Here is a 26,159-nt window from a genome sequence, read left to right as displayed (position 1 = left end):
GAGTGCAACATCAAGGGTAAATATTAGAGCCCCACCTCCTATGCTTGGTAGTCAATACAGTGTCACACAGCATCCAGTCCAAGAACATTTTCCAGTTATCATGCAAGGGGGAAAGAAATTCATCACATTGTCAAACTTGCACAGCTTAAGCTCAAAAGGGCCTCCAAGAAGCAGTAGCAACAACTCATAAGAAACATAAACTTAACTTGTACTTTTGACATTTTGGATTGTTTTGTGATTTTCACTTGTTTGGCATTTTGGCATGATGTTTTGGCAGGATTTTATACTTTTTGTGAGCCCTTTAGATTGCCATTGTTTGGCAAACTTAGTCTTATTCAAACATCATGTTTTGATCAGATCAAGTTAATATAATCATCTTTACTGTTTTTATGTCTTTACTGTTGTTTTTAGTATAATCTATTATTTAATGTTTATATTCACATATTATATTCACAGGTTATAACTTAAGACAATTTAAACATATAAACAAACAAAATGCTTACTAATCCTTAAAAATAAAGCTCATGATGCTTACTAGTGTAAATTTTACATAGCAAAACAACACCATCACAGCAAAACTCCATCCATTACATAGCAAAACAACACCATCACAGCAAAACTCCATCCATTACATAGCAAAACACCATGAATTACATAATCCTTACACAAATTACACCATTACATAGCAAAACACCATCAATTACACCATCAATTACACAATCAATTACATCAAAACTCCATTTATGCACGACTTCCTAGCATCCAAACACAAATAAAAAAAAACCATGACAAGAAAAGCAATTTCAAGTAAAATTTCATCTTCTTTTCCATCTTTGTCTTATCCATTTCTAGCTGATTCATCTTCCTCACCAACCCAGGAATTATAGACCTTGCTCTTGAGCACATTGGAGGATCTTCCCACTGGAAGAATCTACACCCATTATTCTACATTTCTCACCAAAAATAAAAAAAAAAATTTGAGAGTATGAAAAACGGAAAAATAGAAAGAAAAAATGAACTTCTCTCTACATACCTTGTAGTCATGGCATGAATGGAATCGTCTACCTGGGTTTTGGTCAGTCCAAGATGTGCGAATGTAAGCTGGCTTACCACAATAACATTGTGTCCAACTGGGCATGGAAGACATCACGGAATCTTCGCACTGTCGGGCTCGGAGCAAGGGAAATGGTGGCGGGTTGGGCTCGGTCGTCTTCTTCAGCTGCAGGGATGGGATTGGGAGTGTTGGGGGTTAGAGATTTTTGTCTGAGAGAAGAATACCTCGGTCGATTTCAGCGGGAGAAGATTTCTTCTTTTATTTTGGGTTTTATTTTTTGTTTTCATTTTTTTTTTGTGTTTTTTAGCTTAGTTGGCAATAATTCATTCCCCCCCCGCCACATCAGCAAAATCCCCAAATTCGAACTCTAATTTTTGTCCAGGTAAGCATTTTCCGGTACATTTGAAAATTCCGATTGCCGGAGTCCTTCAATAGCCAAAAAAAAATTAATTCTGGGATGCTATTTGCTACACCCTTAACTACAGTCCCTGAAATGCTACCCCCCCTAATATACGGGGCAGTAAATGCAATTAAGCCGAGTATGTCAATATTGCATTTTTTGTTCGTCTTCTTTCGTACTTGTTATGGAACGATTAACCAATTCCTTTGAAACGAAATAATGGAATTTCAAACATGCATGTGCATGTGCATTTACCATATTTATAGAAAAAATACGACTTTTTATCATGATCAAAAAAATCGCTACATGTACTAATTAAATAATAATTACCACGCCTGTCCAGTGGCTATTATAAGTTGTCAGTTATGTACGCGACGCTAAGATATTCAACATAGCTAAAAATCATGGTAATTATTGATTAATTGTAGTTAAAACTTAAATTTTGACATTGATTTTGTTTGACGGTGCTAAATAGTACTGATTTGCCGCGATCTTTTAAGTGGTGATAGTTAATGTAGTGTACATGTTTGCAGGGTTGCGATGGTTCGGTGCTGTTGAATTCAACCGGAAACAATCAAGCTGAGAAGGATGCATTTCCAAATCTATCCCTTAGAGGGTTCGGATCAATCGACAGAGTGAAATCTGCGGTGGAGAAGAAGTGCCCTGGTGTTGTTTCTTGTGCTGATATCCTAGCTTTGGTTGCTCGTGATGCAGTTTCCCTTGTAAGTGACGTGATTGCTTTTCTATTCTATTAGGCCAAACTTTTAAAATTTGATGGTAGGAATTTCAAATTTCTAATAATAAAATTTTCATATTTTTTTATTAGAAATGATTTTAAGTCTTTCATATCTCATTTTGAACTACATATTGTGAAATATCGATGGATTTAATTTTTTTTTTTAATATGGAGCCATTTCAGATTATTTTTTCTAATTCTTTTTTAAAATTTAGATCATTCCGTCGGCACAAAAAAAAAAATTTATTTCCTACAGTACTATAAATTACTACTGTTTAAAAACCATCGTAATCAAATAAAATCAATACGAAAACTTAAATTTTAACTATGTTTAATCAATATTCGTTATGGTTTTAATTGTGACCAAAATATTTATTATAGATTTTAGCCGAACTAATGTTTTGATCTCGATTATAGAAATAACGTTGCATAGCCGTGATTAATTATTATTTATCTATAATTATTTACTTCTAACTATGATAATAAATTACAACAAAAAGTCATAATTCTTTTAGTGCATCCAAGTACAGCCTTATAAAATTAATCCCTATGTTTGGTTTCATGTTTGGACATTTCTCGAAACAAGATAAAACACACATAATGTTTATTTTTTTATTTTTTTGGATAAAGTATTTTTTTTTTACACCTTATCTATGTATTTTTTTATTTTTCAACTTTCTATATATAATGTACATATATAAAATATAAAAGAGACATGATTTTACAATGAACAATTTTGTCCAAAAAATACAATATATATATGTTTATAAATAAAAATATATATAAAAAAGACTTGATTTGAGAATTAACATTAATTTTTGTCTATTAAATTCCAACATCATACCTACACCATTTATTTTAAAATATTCTAAATTAAATCAAAATATAAATCCAAACATACCATCTATCTCCTACACACACTTAGTTATCTCTATTTTTCTCACTCTATCTCCAAAAACACCAAAACAAGACATTGAAAACACAAATCTAAACACTACAAATGTATTCTAATTTCTTGGGATTTATGTGGACAGCTAAATGGACCTTTCTGGCCAGTACCCTTGGGAAGAAGAGATGGGAGAGTGTCAAACAGCTCTGAGGCGTTGGCCAATCTTCCACCTCCTTCTTTCAACATCACTCAATTGAAATCATCATTTGCCTCAAAGGGCTTGAGTACAAAGGACCTCGTAGTTTTGTCAGGTATATATATGAATATGATGATATTGTTCTGTATAATGTTATCAATGTGGTTCATATATACTTTGTGGGTGAGGGTGTTTTTAGAAACATGAAGGAGGTTTATGGATAGAAGAATCGGTCTCTGAAAACCTATTTGCTTACCACGTATTTCTATGAATCGCATGCTTTCAGTGAATGCGTTTAGGGTAGATCATATTTTCGGTCCATCGTGTTGCCAGTGTTTGACAATGGAGGGAACATACAAATCTTTAGAGTTTTGGTATTTAGGCATTGATTTAGGATTATTTTTTTCCGGTAAATGTAATTTTCATAAATAGAAAAAGACATAATACAACAATCATGAATCAAGTAGTGTTTCCTTCGACAGGCCAAGGGATACGCCACAATCTGATTTATAACTATTTTGTTAAATAAGATTTTGATGGAGGCATTTAGCCTGTTAGCTACACGGCTTGGGTGCTACATGGTGTGGCGCGATACAGCCGTGTCCGGAGCTCCATTAGTTTTAGCATTCAATTTGATGGTCGAACTAAATCTGTAAAAATTTGTATATTAATGGTTAAATTGTGGCACAAAAATATTAGGGATCAAAAGCGAATAAATGGATATAGACTAAAAAATGTGATTTTCCCAATGCATTTAGGTTGATAAATTCTCAATTAAAAGATTAATTCTTAATCAAATATTGCAAAATCATTCAAAATTTTATAACTATTATCAAGCATCTTACAAGATTTAAGTTTTGAATGTAGGAAGCCACACTATTGGAACATCTCACTGCTCCAGCTTCACCAGCCGTTTGTACAACTTCACCGGTAGGGGTGACAGTGACCCGTCGTTGGACTCAAACTACGTTGCTCAATTGAAGAGGAAGTGCAGCGCAACAGACACCACAACACTCGTGGAGATGGATCCCGGAAGCTTCAAAACGTTTGACGAAGGTTATTACACCCTTGTAACCAAAAGAAGAGGGCTTTTTACATCTGATTCAGCTCTTCTGGATGATGGTGAGACGAGGGCTTACGTTAGGCGTCAAGCTACCTTTAAGGGATCAACTTTCCTCAAAGACTTTGCCAAGTCCATGGTGAAAATGGGCAAGATTGGTGTCCTAACTGGGAACCAAGGTGAGATTAGGAGAAGATGTGCTTTTGTTAATTAATGAAATATTGGTATTTCAGTTCATCATGACCACTTTTTTATCTTTTCATGAGATATATTGTCTTGCCCAAGAGAGATTGGAACTCCTGTTAATGTTGTATTGATTTTTTGATTCTGTTTGATTTCTTGTATGCAATAATTTGAGTTTGTACAACATGAATGTGAAATTATATATAGTGGTCTTTCCTGAGATTCAAAATGACTGTTGCTTCATTCCTTAATTCATCTATTAGAGTGTAGAGTCTGACGTAACTTTGCATCAGTGTCAAGTCTGATGCTCAAAGCATGCCCGTCTGCAGCAACCCATAACCTTGACAAGCAGTTGCTAAAGCCAACGTGCAAATCATACTATAAAGAAGACAAAAAATAAAAGAAAAAACATATACAAAGCAACTTCATTCTAGCAAAATTATAATCCAAATCGACATAACATAAAATTCCTAAAGTCATAGACAAGTTTAGAATAGACGCATTGCAATATCAATGAAACATATATGAACATAGCGGGTAAACTAACCAAAGCCCCGTTCAAAATCTAGAAACTCACTTTAGTCTTTTAGTGGCGGCATTTGTAACGGTATTTACAATGGATTGTCGTTGCTTTATTAACTTTGCGACGGGAGACCAACCATCTGATAGGTGGAGTTTGAAAAAATTCCTGACCAAATAAGAGATCCCCTCTAAAGAATTGCAACGACTATGGACAGCTTCGATCTGTTCCCATCACAAGGTATGCCAATTGGATGGAATATATTTTAACTAATTTTGAGATGGTTTTTGCAACCACACTATGATGTAATATTATAAGTATTATTTTTGAACATTTGGGACGAACTTTTAGATAGTTAACTGTCCCAACATTTGCCAAAAGGCAAAATTGCAAAATTAGTCCTGTAAGTATAGGGGGGTGGCAAAATTAATCCTGCAACTACTGAACTGGCAATTTTAGTCCTATATGTTTTCATTTAGTGGCAATTTTGGTCCTTCCGACCAAAATTACCCAAAAATTAGCCGGAAAAATTGAGGTTTAGGGTTTCGATTGCCAACTGGTCTCTACTTAAACACGTGACATCTTACATGGCTGCTGACTGGTAATTCTGGTCGGAAGGACCAAAATTGCTACTAAATTAAAACATATAGGACTAAAATTGCCACTAAAATAAAACATTAAGGAGAAGTCTTGGATGTAACGTTGACGAAAACTGATCGGAGGGATGTGTGCGCCATGGGGAGCGAACACAAAGGTGTTGGTCCGTCAACCAGATAATCGCTGGTGACGGAGATATGACGGAAAAATCAATGGTGGGCGCGGAGAAAAAGTGACGAAAATAAAAATGAAGAGAATCGACCGAATAGTTGATGAAAATGGATGGGCTTGGGTGCAATCAACTCGCAGGAGGATGGGGAGTTGATTGGTGGTGGTCTCGAACAGTGGGTAGGTCGGACAGTGGTGAATCGAGAAGAGAAAGAAAATAAATTTAGGTTTTAGGATAAGACTATAATCAACAATTGGGGGCATGTTTGAACTCTGATTGAAACACATGCTATAGGGTTGGAATCAGCGTAGGATGGCGAGTTTAGTGGTGGTACGCGTGGCCGGAGACGCGCCGGAAAAAAAATTTCGGCGACCGGCTTGGTGGTGGTGGGTGATGGTTAACCTTTTTTTTTATCACATCAGCATCCACGTAGGATGCTACCTGTGTAGTAATGTCCATTTGTCGCCGAAACCCTAATCCCCAATTTGATTTGTCAATTTCCGATCACTTTTGGCCAGAAGGACCAAAATTGCTACAAATTTTAAACATAAAGGACTAAAATTGCCAGTCTCATAGCTAGGGGACCAATTTTGCCACCCCCCTAATATACAGGACTAATTTTGCAATTTTGCCTTTGCCAAAATATAGGACACATTTTGCGATAGGTGTTCCTCAAAAATGCCACAAAACTCGTGACTCATTTGAGATGGTATTTTCGACGGTGGTTGTCCCAAATTATGGGATGGGTTTGCGACAACATGTCCTGTCGCAAATTGAGATGGATTTTTGTAAGGAATGTCTTGTTTTTCAAAAGCCACAATATTTATATCTTTTTTATTCTTCGACAGATTGATCATCGCAAAATATTATTTTATTTTCTAAAATATAAGTATTAATTCTATTATTATTTCTAATTAAGTTGTATTTTTAAATTGAATGTAAAAGTTGAAAGGGTTGCAGTTAAACTAAATACATAATTAATAAATATAAAAATGTATTTATAAAAATACTGTATTATTAAAAAAAATATAACAAAATTTAGTATAATTTGATTTAAAAATTGAAAAAATACAAAAAGGAAAATCCTATTCTCTTGCGGCGTCCTCTTCTCGCTTTAGTCAGCTGACTGGTGACCCTAATCGAAGTCGTTCGTTGTGGCAAGGTCATCGGGTGAATGTTCGAGCGACTTTGGATACAGTGGGATGCCAAAATATCATCATGTGCTACATCATTACCTACATCTACTCAATCCACTGGTTGAGTCTGACGGTCTTGGAGCTTACTGCCAGTGGAGGCTACATGTTCCTCCACTATGCTGCCGTAATGGAGGATTGGGCCTTTGAGCGCAGATCGAGATTCAGCACATGTTCAAGCCACCTGTTGCACTGATCTACAGTTACTTTTCCATCATGGCGACTAAGGCTACTGAACATGCAGCCTTCTGCCTAGCCGCGGACCCTGGGTAGTGTGGTCCTCGAGTAGTTTCTGAAATATCTCCTTCAATAAAAAAGAATTAAAAAGAAAATAATTTATTTATTTATTGTTTAATTGAAAATGATACTTACGTACTTATGACAACTTGCTCCACCTCCGGCCACTCCAATTGACGTCCTCATTTTTATAGCATTTGTAGAAGACCTTCATCTACTTCGTTAGCTTACGAAGCTGGGACTCTTGTGGAAAAATTGAGATTCATTACCCCTGAAATTAATAATTAAATAGGTATTACTAATAAGTTCATTAGACTAAAGAAAGCTACATACCAACTTTTGTTTGTGCATCCCAATGGAGGATGACCCACTGTGGTAAACCATCGATCTTGATGCTGCATTTGCCACCTGTTCGCTTTATTCTTCATGAACTCCTACTTGAAGTTAAGGGAGGCGCAATACTCACACAAGTAGCGTCAGATCTCCTCAGTTAGCCACATAGGATTTTTCAAAGAAGTCCTTTTGGTACATAGCAAACGTAAGCATAGGTACAATCCTACCTGGTGGCTTGACAACTTCAGCATCTCAACGCATGCAACCCAAGTAGTACTTGAGCTGAAAGATAGAGCCATGTAAAAAAAATTAGTCCTGAATAATGAATTAAATTAAAAGTGATTGAAATAAAATTGGAAATAAAATAGATGGGAAAATAATTATCTTGAGCTGCTGGAACCCAAAATCCTCCTACACTTGGGGATTTGCTTGTATTTGGCCTAAGGCAGGGGGAAGTTGGTCGTGTTTGAAATACTCGATCACGTGCATAAACAGTTCATGATGTAAATTAATATTCAAGAAAAAAAATAAAATTTAGAATGAAACGATTTAAATGAGATTGTTTACATCGCATCGAGAGGATAAAGGATGCATGCACCGCTGGTGGTTGTGGTGGCGCAATGGAGGATAGGCTGGGGGATTAGTGAATGAAGCAAGAGGGGCAAATGACAGCCCAACATGCGATGTGCTAGCCGTTGCGAATGATGGAGTCAGCCTCATCATTTAAACCTATGGGCTCTGAGATGTTAAAGCGCCACATGAAGCTAGCTGAGGTGAGGGGATGGGACGTGTCGATGCTTTCACAGTATCAGAAGCATCAGCTAGGCCTACGTCCCCGGCCACGACTGGGGGGTGCTAGCTTAGAACCTTTTGTCATACCTAGTAACAATAATAACATTTATTAGTTTCATTTCGAGCCTATTTGTTTTTGTTTGTTTTGTTTGGTGATGTGGTCGAGGTTTTTACGAAGGGATAAAACTAGAAATTTTACATACAGCACAATTATGCACCAAGTGAAATACGATTTTCGAGGGAGGTCTATTTGCAAGAAAAAATTGTCACTATCAATGAATAGTGGTTGACATATTCCTCCAAGTGTCCTTGATGGATCAATTTTTCTATCTTATTTTTCAGGTAATGACATTCCTCTGTTGTATGTCCCCTGTCCTGGTAAAAATGACAATACTTCTCGGATTTAAGTCTCTTGGGATTATCTTTCATCTTTGTCGGCCATTGACTGATAAGCCCTTGTTGTTCTATCATCGTTAATATCTCCCCGCTAGGAGCGTTCAAGGGGGTATAGTGAGCTAACCCCGCCGGAGGTACATGTTTGCATTCCTCTTTCTTTTTCGGCTCCTTTTCCTCTTCCCGACCTTTCCTTTTGCCGTTAAAAAAAGGATCCAAAGGATTAGATTCCTCAATCCGAATGTATTTCTTTAAAATGAAATAATTTACCTCTCTGCCTAAAGAGGTAAATTAATTCATTTTGGAAAACGCATAAGGGTAAATTGGTCTATTTTTAAAAACACAGAGAGGTAAATTGTACTTTTTTTTATATGGGATAACTTGTTTATTTGCAAAATCACACACGAGAATTGCTTTCATTTTTTCCATAGTATTAATTTCAATATGGACCAAACCACTCATGTAAAATAACTAAATAAATAAATAATAATAATAACAATAATAAAGTGCATGATTTTTAAGACTAGACAAAAATGCAAATCCCCCACCCCACGTGGGATAAAAAATGTGAGTCAGCCTTTGAAAGTTAAAAGATTTTTCCCACTACCATTAAAACTTAACAAAAAAAGACTTTTGGGACTAACTTTGCAAATCTATTAATAATTTTGGGATAAAAAAGAATTCATAAATTATGGGACCAACAGAGCAAACCCCATTATTTGTGGGACTAAAAAAGCAATTTAGCCACCACTTTTTCTTAAAGTATTCAAATTGTTCATGGGCAGACACATGCTCGCAAATTTCGGATATAACTCCACAAAATATATATATATATATATATATATGCGAACAACCAATCCGTTTGTAACTGCTGTCGTCTTTCATTTGACTCTTACAACCTATTATTGGTGATGTTTCATAATTGATTAATTAGACTTTAACAACTTCTAACTAAATGCAAGTTGCATTAACTTGAAGTTAAATTGAAAGCTAATTGGGGGGTCGAATAGGAAGAAGCATTACAAATTTGCAACTCAACATTACCAAACATCATATGTAAATTTATTCCAGTCCATGCAGTTATTCAAATGAACTCTACTTTATATTGTATTGACTTTCCAGCTGCCACATGGAACTACGTGCCACCATGTATATGCATTTAACAATATTGTCAATGAAAAACCCAATCTGGAGGGCCTCATTATTTTCATAAAGATCACAGTCTATAGGCTCTTCTTGACACATTTCTCGCACGGTTTAATTGCTCTTTAAACTTTAGTGTGGGTCCTTTTGTATCTCTCCGGGTATGCCCGGAGTACTCTATAAATATTATTGGATGAATGAAAACTTAAAATTCACCAAAAAATATATATATATATTGTTTAGTTATACTTAGGTTGATTACACTTAATTAGACCCTTTAATTTTAGCAACTCCCAATGGCTTTTTTTTTTCAATTTTCTTTCTATTTTCTGATAATTGAAGACTGAAATATTTTAAAAAAAAAAAAAAAGAAGGTTCCGTGTAATATGAAGCGTTCTTTTAACGTTTTTAATAGTTTTTTCTTCGAATCTGACTGTCCCTTAATTTTTTTTCCTTTAGCTTCTGTTTTTCCCTTCCCTTATTCTTTTTCATTCTTGTTTAATATCTTTTCGGGAAAAGCATTATTTTAGTCCGCTAAGTATGCCTAATTCTAATTTTAGTCCGATAACTATGTCCAGTTTTGTTTAGATCCAGTAACTTACGAAATTGCTTACTTTTAGTCCTCTGGCAGATTTTCGGACAATTTTTCATTCAATACTCATCCAAATGCACATCAACCCCCCACATTCTTCTTTGGCAATAATTCTGGGATAATTACATGTGCCCTTCTACATGTTGGAGGGTCCTTCCAATATAAAAAACTACAACCTCCTCTCTACAACAACGAAAAAAAATTACTTCATGGAAATATTGCAGAAGTGGAGGGGAACATAACTAATAAAAAAAAATATAGAAACTTAAACTTACATTGTAGTCTCTACATTCATATCTCCTACAAGGATTCATCTCTGTCCATGACGTCCATAGAATGGCTCTTCTCCCATGATAGCAGTCAACGAGACCCATAACACTGCTCATCTTCGCTCGCTGGCTCAATTTTGCCTTCAATCGAGTATTTCCAACCAAATCAAAAAAAATTCACACAAGAACTAGGGTTCTTCAAAAGCATAATTGTGGGATTTTTAATCTAAACGTTGGGAACTGGCATTTCTTTTCAGTCAAGAAGCTATAAAGTGGTAGGTTTAGATGATGTGGTAGGCTAACGTGGTTAATTTTTACGACGTCAACCTACAACATATTATGACTTATCCCCCCCCCCTCCCCCCACTTTAGCACTATCTCCGAACACATAGGAAAAGGATAAAATGCATAAAACCCCCCTATGTTTTAAAAAGTTTGCAAAAAGTACCTCCTGTTTTCAAAATAGGCTAAAAGCTCCCATGTGTTTTGTAAACTCAGCTCAATCGCCCCCTCTCCGTTAAATCCAACTAACGGTGTTAATTTTTTAAAAAATGACCGTTATACCCTTACTTAATATATATTATTTCTTATTCTAATGACCGTTGGATTTTTTTGATCAAATATTGATCGTTAGATCTAATCAATTAATCTCAATCGTTAGATTTTGAAAAAATAAAAAGTCTAGATTCAACATATTATTTAATTTATGTTATATATAAATAATTTAAAATTTTAAAAATATATTATTATTATATATTAAAAAAATAACTAACTACCCCAACGAATCGATGGAAAATATGTTCGGCGATCGTCGCTTGAGCCCACTCTCTATGATCGACGAAAACTCAAATTGAAGGTATGGAAATGTTCGTCTTGAAGAGAGGATTCTAATGGTACCATTGGTCGTCGGAAATTCGTCCGGACAGCGTCGGAAAATTGTCTCGAAGTTTCTGGCGGAAGTGGGCGAAATACCAGATTTTCTTTCTTTTTTTTTTTAATTTTTTAATTAATTTTAATTATATTAGTTAAAATATATTTTAGTAAATTAAGAATATTTTAGATAATTATAATAATTAAATATTTTTAAATTTAATATGCCAAAATTTAATTTATTTTTAAGATGAGAAATGACAAAAAGAATACACAAAACAAGCAAAAAAACCCCTTTGTGTGTTATATAGACCCATAGAGGGGTATTTTGGTCCAAAAAATCATTAAATATCAACCTAAATCGCAGAAAAAGACTACCAAACGCAGCAGGGGCGCGTCTTCTCCACTTTCCGTTAGTTGCTAACAGAATGGGGGTTTTTTGCTGACTAAAATAAAACATGAGGGGGTTTTAGCCTATTCTGAAAATAGGGAGATGCTTTTTGCAGACTTTTTAAAACACAGGGGGGTTTTATGCATTTTGTCCCATAGAAAAAGCCCCAATTTTAGGACATCACATGCAGTCCTCATGAGCAATTCAGGAGAAATTAGGCTCTTGGATTGTAATTGCCAAAAATTTAAAACAATTATCCCAAAATGCTATTTCTAGGAGACCTGGACTAATAGTGCCACCGTCCATACGATATTGGACCAAAGTTGCAATTTGCCCTTAATAATATATATTAAGTGAATAATTTTGATCTTGTTACTATATAATTATCAATATCAAAAAATATGTATAAGATTGTCACTAAATACAAAATTACTGACACATTTGTAGTGACAACATAAAATAGTGACAACTATTATTTGTTCTCACTAGATAGACACTATACACGAGTCACTAATTGTATTTAGTAACAACTTTGTGGATATTTTTTTGTCATTAATTCATATTAATAATAACTTTTACAAAATAATAATAATTATTAAAATCATAAAATTTCTTATTGTGACAAAATAAAGAGTCTTGATTTTTTTTATTACTTTCTTGTAGTGAAATTTTGCAAATTTATTATGGGAAAGAACAAAAAAACTATGATTTTTATATCGCATTCATCCCTTGAAGTGTGTAATGATTATTTTGAAGGGTTGAAAAATTAACAATTGCTCCTTTTCTTTTTTTTTTTTTTTTTTTTGGAGGGTGTAGGTATGTGTCTCAACTTATGGGAGTTGTTAAATTTCTCCTTTTTTTTTTTTTTTTTTTTTTTTTGGAGGGTGTAGGTATGTGTCTCAACTTATGGGAGTTGTTGTAATTTGTATATTATTTTTAATCATACTGAAATATTTAGTTGAATTGATGTATTCAAGGTCATGGTTTCGAGTTTGACCAGACGTATGATATGTGTCTCACCTTATGTGAGTTATTATAATTTATTTTATTGTTCTTAATCATACTGATCATATATTTAGTTGAATTGATGTATTGCTCGTTTTATCAAAATATTGAGGATTAAAGGCAATTTTCGTCTCCTAACTTCAAGCCATTCTCGCTTTAGTCCTCTAAGTTACTAGGGTTTCTGGTCCTGTAAAACTGAAAAAATCTCAATTTTAGTATAAATTTGGTCGGAAAGTTAAGTCCCTCACCGAAAAAAGTCACATGCCAGGTATGTGACTTTTTAAATTGGGGTTTGCATCGTGATTGGCTGAAAATAAAAGGCTTAAAGGCAATTTTCGTCCCGTAACTTCAGGCCATTCTCGTTTTAGTCCCCTAACTTCAGGTCATGTCTTGTACCACATCATTTTTTTCAGCCAATCACAATGCAAGCCCCAATTTAAAAAGTCACATGCCTGACATGTGATTTTTTCCGGCGAGTGACTCAACTTTCTGATCAAATTTGTACTAAAAAAAAGTCACATGCCTGACATGTGATTTTTTCCGGCGAGTGACTCAACTTTCTGATCAAATTTGTACTAAAATTGAGATTTTTTCAGTTTTACGCGACCAAAATGGAACCCTAGTAACTTAGGGGACTAAAATGAGAATGGTCTGAAATTAGGGAACAAAAATTGCCTTTAAACCAAATATTGATGTAATTATGTCTATAATAATCATTTAGAGAAAAAGTACATTGCGATGAGAATAATTCAGTTAACAAATTCCCACAAGTCAATGTAATTTGTTGACTTTACTCGACATTCCTAAACTACATCATTTGATACAACTACCAATTATTGAGTTCTTAACAATTCAAACAAGGTATCGAAGATTCGAACTAACATGTTTGTCCCAAAATATGCAAGGTCAAACTTCTCCACTCGCCACTGGTTATTATTTTGTCATCACTTATGTTGCACTCACGAATTTGTGTGGAAATAGTTCATCGACTTTACATTATTTAAAAAAATTAAATTTAATTGAGCAAATTAATTAAGAAAAATTACATTTTACATTGCATAACTTGGGTGTTTCTGATTTTGCTCCCAATATTTTTTCATCACTTTTGCAATTTTCATTCCAAATCAACTTTCCGTTACTTCTTTGACATAACAACACGACACATTCTGCTAAGTGTTCTGATTGGCATGTTCTAATTCTATCAAAATATTAAGGTCAAATTACAACTGTCTATTTTGAGGTTTCATATAATTACGACTACCTTTTTATTATTTGAAAAATTATAAATACTCCCCTCAAATGAAAAATAATTATGTAGCCCCTAGACTAGCAAAGTGAATGTTACTATTTTATCCTCTTTGAATTTTCTTAAAACATAAAAAATTATTTGAAAAATAAAAATTTTAAAGGTGGGTGAAATAAATAATTTAGAAGGAATATTAGTTTATAAAAATATTTTAAAAATTATAAAATTATAATTTATAATTCAAAAGGAGATTTTGGTCAGTCACCATAGAAATTGAATGGAAACCTAATGAAATGGGCTCGTTGTTCAACGAAAGCTAAAATCAAGGGAACATTTGTAATTTTTCAAACAACGAGAAGATTTTTGTAATTATGTCAAATCTCAAAAAATGTGGTTGTAATTTACCCAAAATTAATGGAAAGTTCATGATTTTCAAACTTTCAACAAAATCTGTCATCAAATAGCGAAATTTCCAAAAATAAGAAATCGAAACACAAAATTCCACTTTTTAAAGGACAAAATCATCCAACATCTTATAATTATAGGACCAAAATTGCAATAAGCCCTTAAGTGTGCATGGTTGGTGAGGATTCAGTCTTCTGATTTTTTGTATTCAAAATATCCAACCATGCATAACAATAATTTATTTCATGAGAGAGAGAGAGAGAGATTAAATTATTCGAAGTCAACCCTAAGTTTGGAGCAATTTAATTATGAAAAATACTTCGCTGTAACATATATTCCTGAATACCACTACTCTGCCTTGACAACCTCGGAACAAACCCTCTTACTATATAAACAGACTCAAACCCTCTCCTGGGAAACAAACCAAAAGTCATACATTACATACATCAATCTTTGTAAGAACAAACATTATATTATGGCAATTGCAAAGCTTCTTTTGGTTTGCTCTCTGCTCTTCTTCATTCATCATCAGGCAAATGCACAGAACCTGCGGACGAATTTCTACAACAAGACGTGTCCGTCTTTGGAGTCCGTCGTGAAGAAGACGACGGCGCAGTTCATTTCTCGTGCACCTTCGCTTGCTGCTGCACTGCTGAGAATGCATTTCCATGATTGTTTCGTCAGGGTACGTAATTAATAGTGTCCATGAAATTATTAATGTGTCTTGTATGTATATAAATGTGCATGCATTAAAAGTTTATCGGGGTTAAATTGCTCTTGTAATTTTGGTATTTTTATATTTTTATCTTTTATCTTTTTAAGGTTGCAAAACAGCCCTGTAAATTTTTTAAAGGTCTAAATGCAATTTACCTTGTGATATGTGAAATGAACAAATAACCTTTGTGAAAAAAAAGAATTAGCAAATTACCCCGTAGTTTGAAAAATGAAGCAAATTATCCCCTATGCCGCTTCATTTTTCAATATACAGGGGGAATGTGCTAGTTTATTTTTTTACAAAGGGGTTTTTGCTCATTTCTCATATCACATGAGAGTACATTGCATTTTTTCCATATTTCACAATTTTGGTCCTTCCAATGCCGAATTTTGTAAAGTTGCCGGGATAAATCATGTGCCCTGCTATTTTGACATTTTTTTATTGGTTATCTTTCTAGAGGTTGCAAAATAATCCTGTAATTTTTTGATATTTCCCAATTTTCATCCTCCTAGTGCCGGATTTTGCTAAAATTGCCACAATAAATCATGTGCATGTCACGTCATTTTTTTTTATTTTTGTCCATGTTACGATTTTAACTATAGTCAAAATATTTGTAATTTGCCAAGCATGTGTCTTTTTATAATGAAATTGGCATTTGGAGGCAGAAATTGAACTAAATATGCTATATATTTTAATTATTATCATCAGTTGAGAAAATAAAACTGAAGTGGACTAAAAGTCTCATTTCATCAAAATTACAGGACGAAAAACCTATTTTTTCCAAGAATTTTTAGCATGCATGCCAATATAATTTGAAATCAAATCATATATATAGGGTTGTGACGGGTCCGTGCTTCTAAACTCTACGACAAGTAACTCAGCTGAGAAGGATGCATTCCCGAACCAAAGCCTGAGAGGGTTCCAAGTTATTGATGCTGTAAAAGCTGCAGTGGAGAAGACGTGTCCTGGAAGAGTCTCTTGTGCTGATATTCTGGCTTTGGTTGCCAGAGATGCAGTGTCACAGGTACCTGATTTAACAAAATTGCTGGTAAAATTACAGTTTGTCTTATAGAGTAGGGGTTCGTCACTTTTAGTATTTTATTTTACCATCTTATTAAAATAGTCTCAAGATTGGGAAAATTCAACAAATTTAGTCATCTGTTTTACGAGATTTTTTAAATGGTTCGAAAAGTTAAAAAATCGACGTATATAATTTTTGGCTTCACGGGATAATTTAGAGTTTTCTCAATTTTTGAAACCATTTTGAAAATTTCGTAAAATATAATAATAAATGTGTTGAATTGTTCCAATTTTGAGGCCATTAATTTTAAAAATCTCATAAAACAAAAGACTAAATATATTGAACTTCGCCCAAAATTATACATATATATACTTCGTCTCTTGCAGGAAAACTCTATGATCTGCTGCCCATCAAAGTCCGCTTAATTATAATTTTCATCCTATATATATGAAAATTTGGCAGTTTAGCCCCACACCAAGAAGATTTTAACAATTTAGTCCACTAGTTTTGTTCGGAATTTTTTAGAAAAAGAAATCAATTCTTTGCCCTCTCGTCACATGCACGTGGGCCGAAAAAATTAATAAATTTTTGGACTAAATTGACAAATTGATATTTTACAGGACCAAACAGGAGGAAAATTTTCAGCACAAATGAAGTCATATATTTTATTTTTGACTAACTTATTATAATAATAATCTTTCGACCATTCATATTATTTAATTTTAATTTTCAGAAAGAAAAAGGCTTAGATTGATTATTAAATAAAAGTAATTGAGTTAATTGATTAACTCACACGATTATATCAAAATCCAATTATATTAAGTAATATCGATTCAATCAACATCGAAATAAATTAAAATAAGCTCACAAACTCATGGAACATAAGATAAATATCAATATATTTGATAGTATTCGAATCTATATAATCTTGAACTTGTTTATGAAACCTCAATTTTACCCAATATTTATTGATATTATTGAGTAATTAACGTGTAGAGTGCTTTCTTGTACGTGTGTTACAGATAAATGGACCGTCTTGGGCGGTTCCCTTGGGACGACGAGATGGAAATGTGTCGACAGCCAATGAGGCTTTGGCCAATCTGCCGCCTCCCAACTTCAACATCACTCAGCTGATAGCATCATTCGCTGCAAAGGGTTTAACCGTTAAGGATCTCGTGGTCTTGTCAGGTAATAATCAAATATATAAATGAAAATAAGTCGTTTATATAATATAAGAAATAATTTATTTTTTTATGCGGACAAAGTTAACATGATATTATTAGGTGTGGTATATGTTGTCATCTGATCGTACAATTGCTTGGACGATAATTAACCTTACCTGCCATTTTTCAGGAGGTCATACGATCGGCGTCTCCCATTGCTCTAGCTTCACGAACCGCCTGTACAACTTCACAGGCAGGAACGATACGGACCCAAGCATGGATCCCAACTATGTAGCCGCATTGAGGAGGAGATGCCCGCCGGCTGACACGACTACCATCGTGCAGATGGACCCCGGCAGCTTCAAGAACTTCGACACTGATTATTACACACTTGTAAGGAAGAGAAGGGGACTTCTCCAGACAGATGCAGCTCTTCTCAACAACAATGTGACAAGTGCTTATGTACAGTTGCATTCAAGTTCATCAGGGGACTCCAGTTTCTTTAAGGACTTTGCTGAATCGATGGTGAAAATGGGGCAGATTGGAGTGTTGACTGGCAGTGCAGGTCAAATCAGGAGGATTTGTTCAGCTATTAATTAAAAAGTTCATTTTCTTGTCATATATGTTCATATTTCTCTATGTGAAAGTGCGGGAAATTCTAGTTTGAATCGGACGTTGATTCAACTCAAGACGGTTGTGTGATCGAGCAAATAGTAGTTGCATGCTTGTAACAGTATTTGTCGTGTGATTAGTTGGGTCTAACCAGATCCAATCTGAGGGGAGAAAAAAATCATGTAAGGTGCTTTTATGTATTCGTTTCCGCATTTGTGTCGTGTAATTTGATCCATTCTTTGGCGCAATTGTAAGTGAATAAAATCCTTGTTTTTTCTTAAATTTATGTAATAAAACATGTTTTCTATCATTTTCCCCTTTTCGGATTTCGTCTTCCTACCATTTCTTTTCTCGTTTAAGATAGAGTTATAGACAAATCAAGTCGAGTTGAATATATAGTTGTTTAAACTTATTTTAATAACTATCAAACTTGAAAAGTTACATTTGAGTTTGATTGCGTTAATAACCAAATCGACCTCAACGTTGAATGAATAAGAATCGAATTCGAGTAATCTGATATTTTGAAATATATTTATTATCTTTCAGTAATTGAATCGAGCTCGATTGGACTTTTAATACTTGTCAAACCAAAAATTAAGTTCAAAGTGTTTGTTAAATTAAAGAGTTGGACTTAAACGAGCTTTTAACGATCAATCTCACGTCAAACATCAAATAATTTGATCAATGTATTAGCCTACTTTAGGGATACTAGCTAGTGTTTAAATACTGTGATTAGATGTCTATTCACACAAATTTTGAGTCTGCAAAAATAAATTACGAGGCAAGAAAAAATATGAATAAATTTATTTATAAATTTAAATAAAAAAGAATTGCAATATTTAAAGTGAAGATTATCCCTGATTCTTTGCACAATCGCCCCCTTAATTTTTCTCATGTCTCATTTATTTATTCACATTTCTATTACTGTAACTTCTATTTTTCCTTGTTTTTTCATAGTCAGAAACCCCATTGCAAATTCTTGAGATGGAATTTCATGATCTGTCGCAAATCTTTGCAATGGCTTTGGGATGTCCATTGCAAAGTTTGATAATCTGATATTAGCCAAAATTTCCACTAATCTTTTGATTTATTGTAAATTTCTGATTGTATGTTGTGATTGTGTAAGGCCTTTATTGGAGTTTCAAATATCGAACAAATTCGAGTCCAAATTTTGTGATAACTTTGCAACGATACATGTTTGTTTGTAACTTTCATCTTTTGTAAGCTAATAGTTTGTACTATCTTTGTTTCAACAAAGGTTATGTTGTCAATTATCTCCAGTTAAGACGGCTGATCGTGTGCTACCTAAAAAAAATGAAAAAAATTTAGAGACCCCCTCTGTGATAATAGAAATGTTCAAAAAGCCCCTTATAAAAATTAAAGTATCAAATACCCCCTGTGATATAAAATAAAGTTTAAAAAAATCCCTCCGTACAAAATTTAGGCCACACGCGCTTTGACTGCAATTTTTCTATGAAAATACCTTTCTTTTTGATATTTTTGCCCTTCTCTCACAGTTAATATATAAAATATATATATTTATTAATAATAAAATATTATCTTTATAATGATTATTTAAAATATTATTTTTATAATAATTATTTAATTAAATATTATATATTTTATTAATAATAAAATATTATTTTATATAATAATTATTTAATTATTTATATAATAAACTAGGGGTTGGGGGGGGGGTGTTTGTAATTTTTATTTTATATTTTTTACAAATTATAATTATATATGTTATAAATATATTTTAATAGTATTAAATTATATTTAATATAAATTAAAATAATTATATATTAATAAGCATAGTTTGATCAGTTGACTAGAAGGGGTATTTTAGTCATTATTTTTAAAAAAATAGGCTAAAATTGATCAGGGACGGTGTGATTATTTATTCGTAATATAAGAGTGATTTTTTATATTAAAAATTTTATAAGGGGATTGTTGATATTTTTATATATCACAGGAGGTCAAAATAAATTTAACCCAAAAAGAAACTGTAGATATAAGTCAAACGTGAGTGCAAAAACGAACGTATGTAGTCCATTGAGCAGTTGCACCACCACCATTAATCGATGCATGAGTTTATTGAGCTATATCTCATGTAGCACATGGGGATCCATCCTCCAATAGTTGCCCGGCCAATGCCGACCCTCCAATTGCGCTAACCATCGGTCTAGCACCACCAACGACCCAACTCCAGACCCAGCCATAGATGCAGCCCAACCTCCTGATGACAATCAAGAAGCAATAAACCTAGACTAGAATCGCTCTTTTTCTTTTCTGGTAATTAAATTTTTACACAATAATTATTTACTTTTAATTTAAAATTTTCTTTCAATATAAATAAAAGAAAACAACATCTTCGTTGCAAATCCAACTGAACGGCATGTGAAAATTCATTGCAAGATATCGCCAAAAAACTTGGCAAGTTAATGTGCAACGTCATAATTTTATGAGAATTAAATCTTCTAAAACTTTGTAATGGAAATTTTGCAACGGATGCCATCGCGAGGCTGGTCGCAAATTCATTGGAGAAACTACCATCAAACTTTCGTTGCAATTCCATCGCAATGTTTACAGTGGCATTATCCGCCCGCAGGCTAGAAAAGAACGTCGTAATGGTTTACAACAGTACGATTTTAGCACAAAAAAAAAAAAGAAAAAAAGATTACAATAGAATGACTTTTGCCATAGATCTAATTTGTCGCAAATACCTTCCCAATTGTTCATCATTCACTTAATATCTTTTTTGTTGCAATACACATGTCTTTTCATTTTATAAGAATGATGGATATTGTGATGGTTTTTCTGGTTCAATCGCCAAATTTTTAAGATGATTCATCATTTTTATCGCAAAAAACTTGCAATGAGCTTTATTGAGATTTTTAGGAATTTCCGAGAAAATCGTCGGGCACCTACCGACCTAACCTAAACTTTTATGTTTACGTAGATCGTGTTCGACTGCAATAATAGTAATGATAATACTAATACTAGTAGTAATAATAACAAGAAGTAGAAGAACAACAATAACAACTACTACTACTATAACGACAATATTAATAAAAATTCATATGTTTATACGCAAGTTTTGATAATAAAACATAGAATATAGCAGATTTGTTAACTAAGCCCAATTTTAGATTGCACATACTCAGGCTCTTGTAAAAATAGGTAGTTGGCTTTACGTCAAGTGGGAGGTTATTAGAATTGGTAAACGTCAGGCCAACTATCGCCTAATGTCAATAATTTTGAACTATTGTTTTCAATAAAAATGTTAATAAAGAAATTCCATCTTCGATCTTTCAGAATCTGAAGTATTCCATGTTATAACTCGAACTTTCGTTCGGTTCAATTCTCTTAAAAGAGTCTCTTCCGTTTGTGGAAAAGTATCTAAATGCAATATAAATAAATATTTTTTCAATAAACCTAGACTCTAATACCATTCTAGACTAGCATGTGCAAAAATGGCAATAAAATCGTCCATAATTCTGCCAAATTCGTGTGGAGGACTAAAATCGCAACCGTTTTGAAACTTACAAGACTAAAATTGCTAATCGTAAAGTTACAGGGTCAATAACGCCACCCCCTTCAGTGCAGGCTAATTTTGCAATTTTTCCAATAATAATTAATAATACTAGTGGTAGTAGTAGTAATAAGAAGAAGAAGAAACAACAATTACTACTACTACTACTACAATAATAATAATAATAATAATAATAATAATAATAATAATAATAATAATAATAATAATAATAATAATAAGATATTAGATGGAAAATGCACGTAAGAACTAAATTTGGGAAAATTTTTAATTTTTGGAATGCAATATAAAAAAATTATAAAAAGTGGGATTAAAGTGAAAAACGCCCTAATATATGGAACCAAAAATACTTTTTTTCTTATTTTGGGCATAGATAAAGCTATAAAAAAAAATTGATTAACCAGGACCAAAACTTAAAATTTTTACATCAATTCTAACTGATTGTAATAGACAGTATTATTTTATTACGATTTGTAAATTATAGTAAATTATAATGTAGGAAATACCCTCTTTTTTCAAATTGTGTTTCATTACAAATGCTTCCCAAACCCTAAATTATATTTAGGCTCTAAAATAAACTCACTACTCTAACTAATGCCTCCGAGGTTTTGCTTATTAACTAAAACAAAGAATCCTATTCCATGTGTTTAAAAAACAAATAAAAGAAACCAGACCCATTAAAACCTTCTCATTCTTTAAACCATATGCTATTAAAGTTGATACTTTGGAATTTTCTCATGCCACCACAAACTCTAATTTCATATATGATTAATTAACTTTACAAAAGAAAAGTAACTTACTATAAATTAAATTATTGTTCCCAACGTTTTTCTTAGTTACTCGAATCACAATGTATACCAACTTTTTCAGAATACATAAAATAGCTTAATTACAGCTATTTCTCCTTTAATTTTCACTTTTTTTTCCCAGTGGTGGCAAATTAGAAAACAATGCACGCATCAGACAGATTGGACGAAATTATACTTTTAGTCCCATGTAATAGAAGGTTCGACACTTTTGATTCTCTACTTTATGGGATTTTCAAAATAATTCTAACATTAAAAAATTTGACACATTTAGTCATATATATGTTTTACGAGAACTCAAAATGGTCCTAACATAGGAAAAAAAAGGGTAGATTTAGTCCATAAAAATCTCGTAAAGTATAGAACCAAATATGTCGATTTTTCTCAATTTGGGACCATTTAAAATTCCGTAAAGCAGAGGGCTGAATGCGTCGAGTTTTTTCAATTTTGGGACCATTTTAAAAATTCCAAAAAATAAAGGACTAAAAATATTGAATTCCTTATATTATGAGACTGAAAATATAATTTTACGAATAGATTGAAGTGAGCAATAAAAAAATACCAATTTTATGGATGTTTTATAGTATTTGAATTACAAAGACTTCACTTGAGATGTGTGGTGTTACAAACAAATATATCTTGACATGTCTCATAATACGAATGGACTAATTCAGCAATAATATGGATGAGGTGGTGTAGCAGGTGGCTGAGAACAAAAAAGTGGTTAGTGTTTCACGAGCAGCCACCCAAATAATTAACCTACTCTGCCTTTATTTTTTAATAGTTATTCTATCCTTAGGCATGATTTTATGTAGCAAAACCAAACAAGATTATTCTAAAATGCATCAACTCCAGCACACGTCTAATTGTCATGATTAATAATAAATAGTTATTGGCTATAGTCATACAACGATTGTTGACCTTAATTTATATGATGATTGCTAAAATATATGTCACGGCTAAAATGTCATGACAAATATTTTTTACCATGTCTCTTAGTTGTGGTAAATAATTTCTTTACGGTGAAAATATTAGTTTCTTGCATTGATTTTATTTTAAAATAGTAATTTATTATTTTTTTTTAACTATAACCATTAATATTATAGACAATAATAATTTTTTTTCTAGTGATCCTAAGCCAAATTATGCATCAGCCTTCTAGAGGGATTAATTGCATTTTACCTCCTCGCACAAAAAATAAAGAAAAAAGGGCAATGCGATCTTGTAAACTATTAAAAAAAAAAAAAAGGTTCGCTTCTTTCATAAACGCGTAAATTACAGCTATTTTTCTTAAAATTTGGTATAATTACAAATAAGAAATATGTCATTCATGTTTAGAGAATTGTAAATACTCTTATGATTTTAATGCCCCCTCAAGCAATGAGCCCTTTTTCGTTAGTTTTCTTTAGATTTTCATTCAATTTTTATAGTGAATTGTCAAAAATATTTTTTTTTTAATTATGAATTATAATTTTATATATTTTTAAAAAAATAAAATATTTTTTATGAACTAATATGGCCTATGAGTTATTTACACTACCCAACCCTACATTTTCCTTTTTTCAAATGCTTTTTATTTTTAATTGGAAAGGGTAAAATAGTAGTTTATACCCCATCTTCTGGGCTGCATAACGTATTCGTAATTTTTCAAATAACGAGAATACTAAAATAATGAGAAAGTATTCGTAATTATATCAAATATAAAAAAAAAATCATTATAACTTACCCTTCATAAAATTTCAACAGATCGTGTTGCTCTGCTTTAATTTATTTAAAACATTTTTTTACTATTAATATTTTTACAATGGATATGTCGGATTTAACCCTACAGTCAGGATAATTCAGTTAAAAAAAAATTATGATCTAATATTTCTGATGAAGGTTTGGACTATTATAATTGATTAGATAAGGAGATCTGAGACGGAAAAAATTACAAATATTTAATTATAGTGAATTGTCATGGTTAATAATAAAATAATTATAACAAATAGTCATGGTCTATGGCAGTACAATGCTTGTTAATCGTGGTATCTGAAAGGGTGGCTAAAACGTTTGCCATGGTCAAAAATCATGACAAATATTTTTACCATGGCTTTTAGTCATGGCAAATAATTTTTTTTTATAGAAAATCTATATTTTTGCATCGATTTTATTTAACCGCGACAATAAAAAATATTTACCATTATTTTTAGTCCATACCTATTAAAATTTTAGTCGATAGCCAATTTTTTCTAGTGTGATCACATTTCACAATTTTAATCAATAAGAAACGTAAGCAAACCATCTTTAATTAGAACTAATCCATTATGCTAAAAGTATATGATAAAGTACTTAATCAGCCAGCACACGTTAGTTAATTATTAGTTTATTAGTGTGATAATTACGAATTAATATTTCCCCAGTTCTAAACTAAAAGTTCTCATTTGTTCACCACAAGAAAAATAACTATTGGCCACAAATTTTCGTTTTACTATAAATTAAAATCATGGTAAATAATTAGTACTAATTACTAGTCATTATGGCATGTCATCTTTGCGTGCATATAATAAAAAATATTATACTTTCAAATATATTATACATAAGAATAAAATATATAAGCAACATATCACATTTTAAAAAATATATAAATAAAAGAAAATTAACTTAGGGATATTATCTACACACAAAAATCTGGTATCACGGTGTCATAAATCATCATTTGCGAGTGTAAAAGATCTTTCTTATTTTATATTTGTATAGATATATAGATGGGAAGAAGAATTTGAGTAGGGGTGGTTGAAAAATACATAAGGAATATTTTTTATAATTAAATAAATTAGTGCCGTTGTGTAAGTAACCGCTATTTGTGAGTAGAATTGGGGTTTTCTTTTTATTAGCATAGATGGTTAAATAAATATTGATGCAAAAATTTAGTTTATCAACTACGAAAACTATTTTTGTTATGATTATGAGTTATAGCAAATATTTTTGCCATGACTTTTAGTCGGGGTAAATGTTTTAGGCACACTCGTAAAAATCATAATCAATAATCATTGCATAACAATAGTCAATAACTACTTATAACGATTATTTATTTTTAACTACGATAATTAATCATGACTAAAATACTAAATCACTTATAGTGGATTTAGGTACGATATTCTAAGAGTAAATTATATCCACACTTCATAAAATTTAATTTTAAATATAAATTTATGTGTATTAGATTACAAATCATAATTACTTTTCTTGATATTAAAGAATACTAATACCCAATCAAAAAAATATAAAAGTACTTGAATACAATTGGTTTTTGTTTCCAACACAAAGAAAAAGTATAATATATAACTACAAAATTATTATATTGAAATGTTAAATGAAGGATAAAATTAAAAATATATGTAATTCTTTTTGCTAAAATCAATATTTTTTTACTCAAATTCTAACAAAAAGATGTTGAAAAAAGAATTTTCAAATAGTTCTTAATTAAACTTTTTTTAAAAAAAAAGTGTAATTTAACCATTTTAGAAAGAGTCTAAATATAATTTCCCACTTTAAATTATGCTACGCCTCTCTGTCCCTCCCTAACTACTCCCAATTTAGAGCCTATAAAATCCTGGGCATGCACTGTGGACCT

The 26,159-nt window shown here is 32.3% G+C and overlaps 2 protein-coding genes across 2 annotated transcripts in view; both read left to right on the top strand.

Annotated features, from left to right (window-relative positions):
• Positions 1–4,549, top strand: part of LOC105178606 (peroxidase 27-like) — a 10,342-nt gene extending 5,793 nt beyond the window's left edge. The window contains exons 2-4 of the mRNA XM_011102117.1: positions 1,988–2,176; positions 3,225–3,390; positions 4,143–4,549. Of these exons, the coding sequence (XP_011100419.1) occupies positions 1,988–2,176; positions 3,225–3,390; positions 4,143–4,549 (762 nt within the window). The remainder of the gene's footprint in view (positions 1–1,987; positions 2,177–3,224; positions 3,391–4,142) is intronic.
• LOC105178605 (peroxidase 27-like) lies at positions 15,081–18,494 on the top strand. Its single transcript, XM_020699369.1, has 4 exons — positions 15,081–15,358; positions 16,224–16,412; positions 17,432–17,597; positions 17,763–18,494. Exons 1-4 carry the CDS (start codon positions 15,149–15,151, stop codon positions 18,170–18,172), a joined length of 975 nt encoding a protein of 324 aa, XP_020555028.1. The 5' UTR covers positions 15,081–15,148; the 3' UTR covers positions 18,173–18,494.

This window comes from Sesamum indicum, linkage group LG16 (genome assembly GCF_000512975.1).
Source record: "Sesamum indicum cultivar Zhongzhi No. 13 linkage group LG16, S_indicum_v1.0, whole genome shotgun sequence".
NCBI lineage: Eukaryota > Viridiplantae > Streptophyta > Magnoliopsida > Lamiales > Pedaliaceae > Sesamum > Sesamum indicum.
The sequence above is the reverse complement of the archived record's forward strand: the minus strand, read 5'-3'. Positions and strand labels throughout refer to the sequence as shown.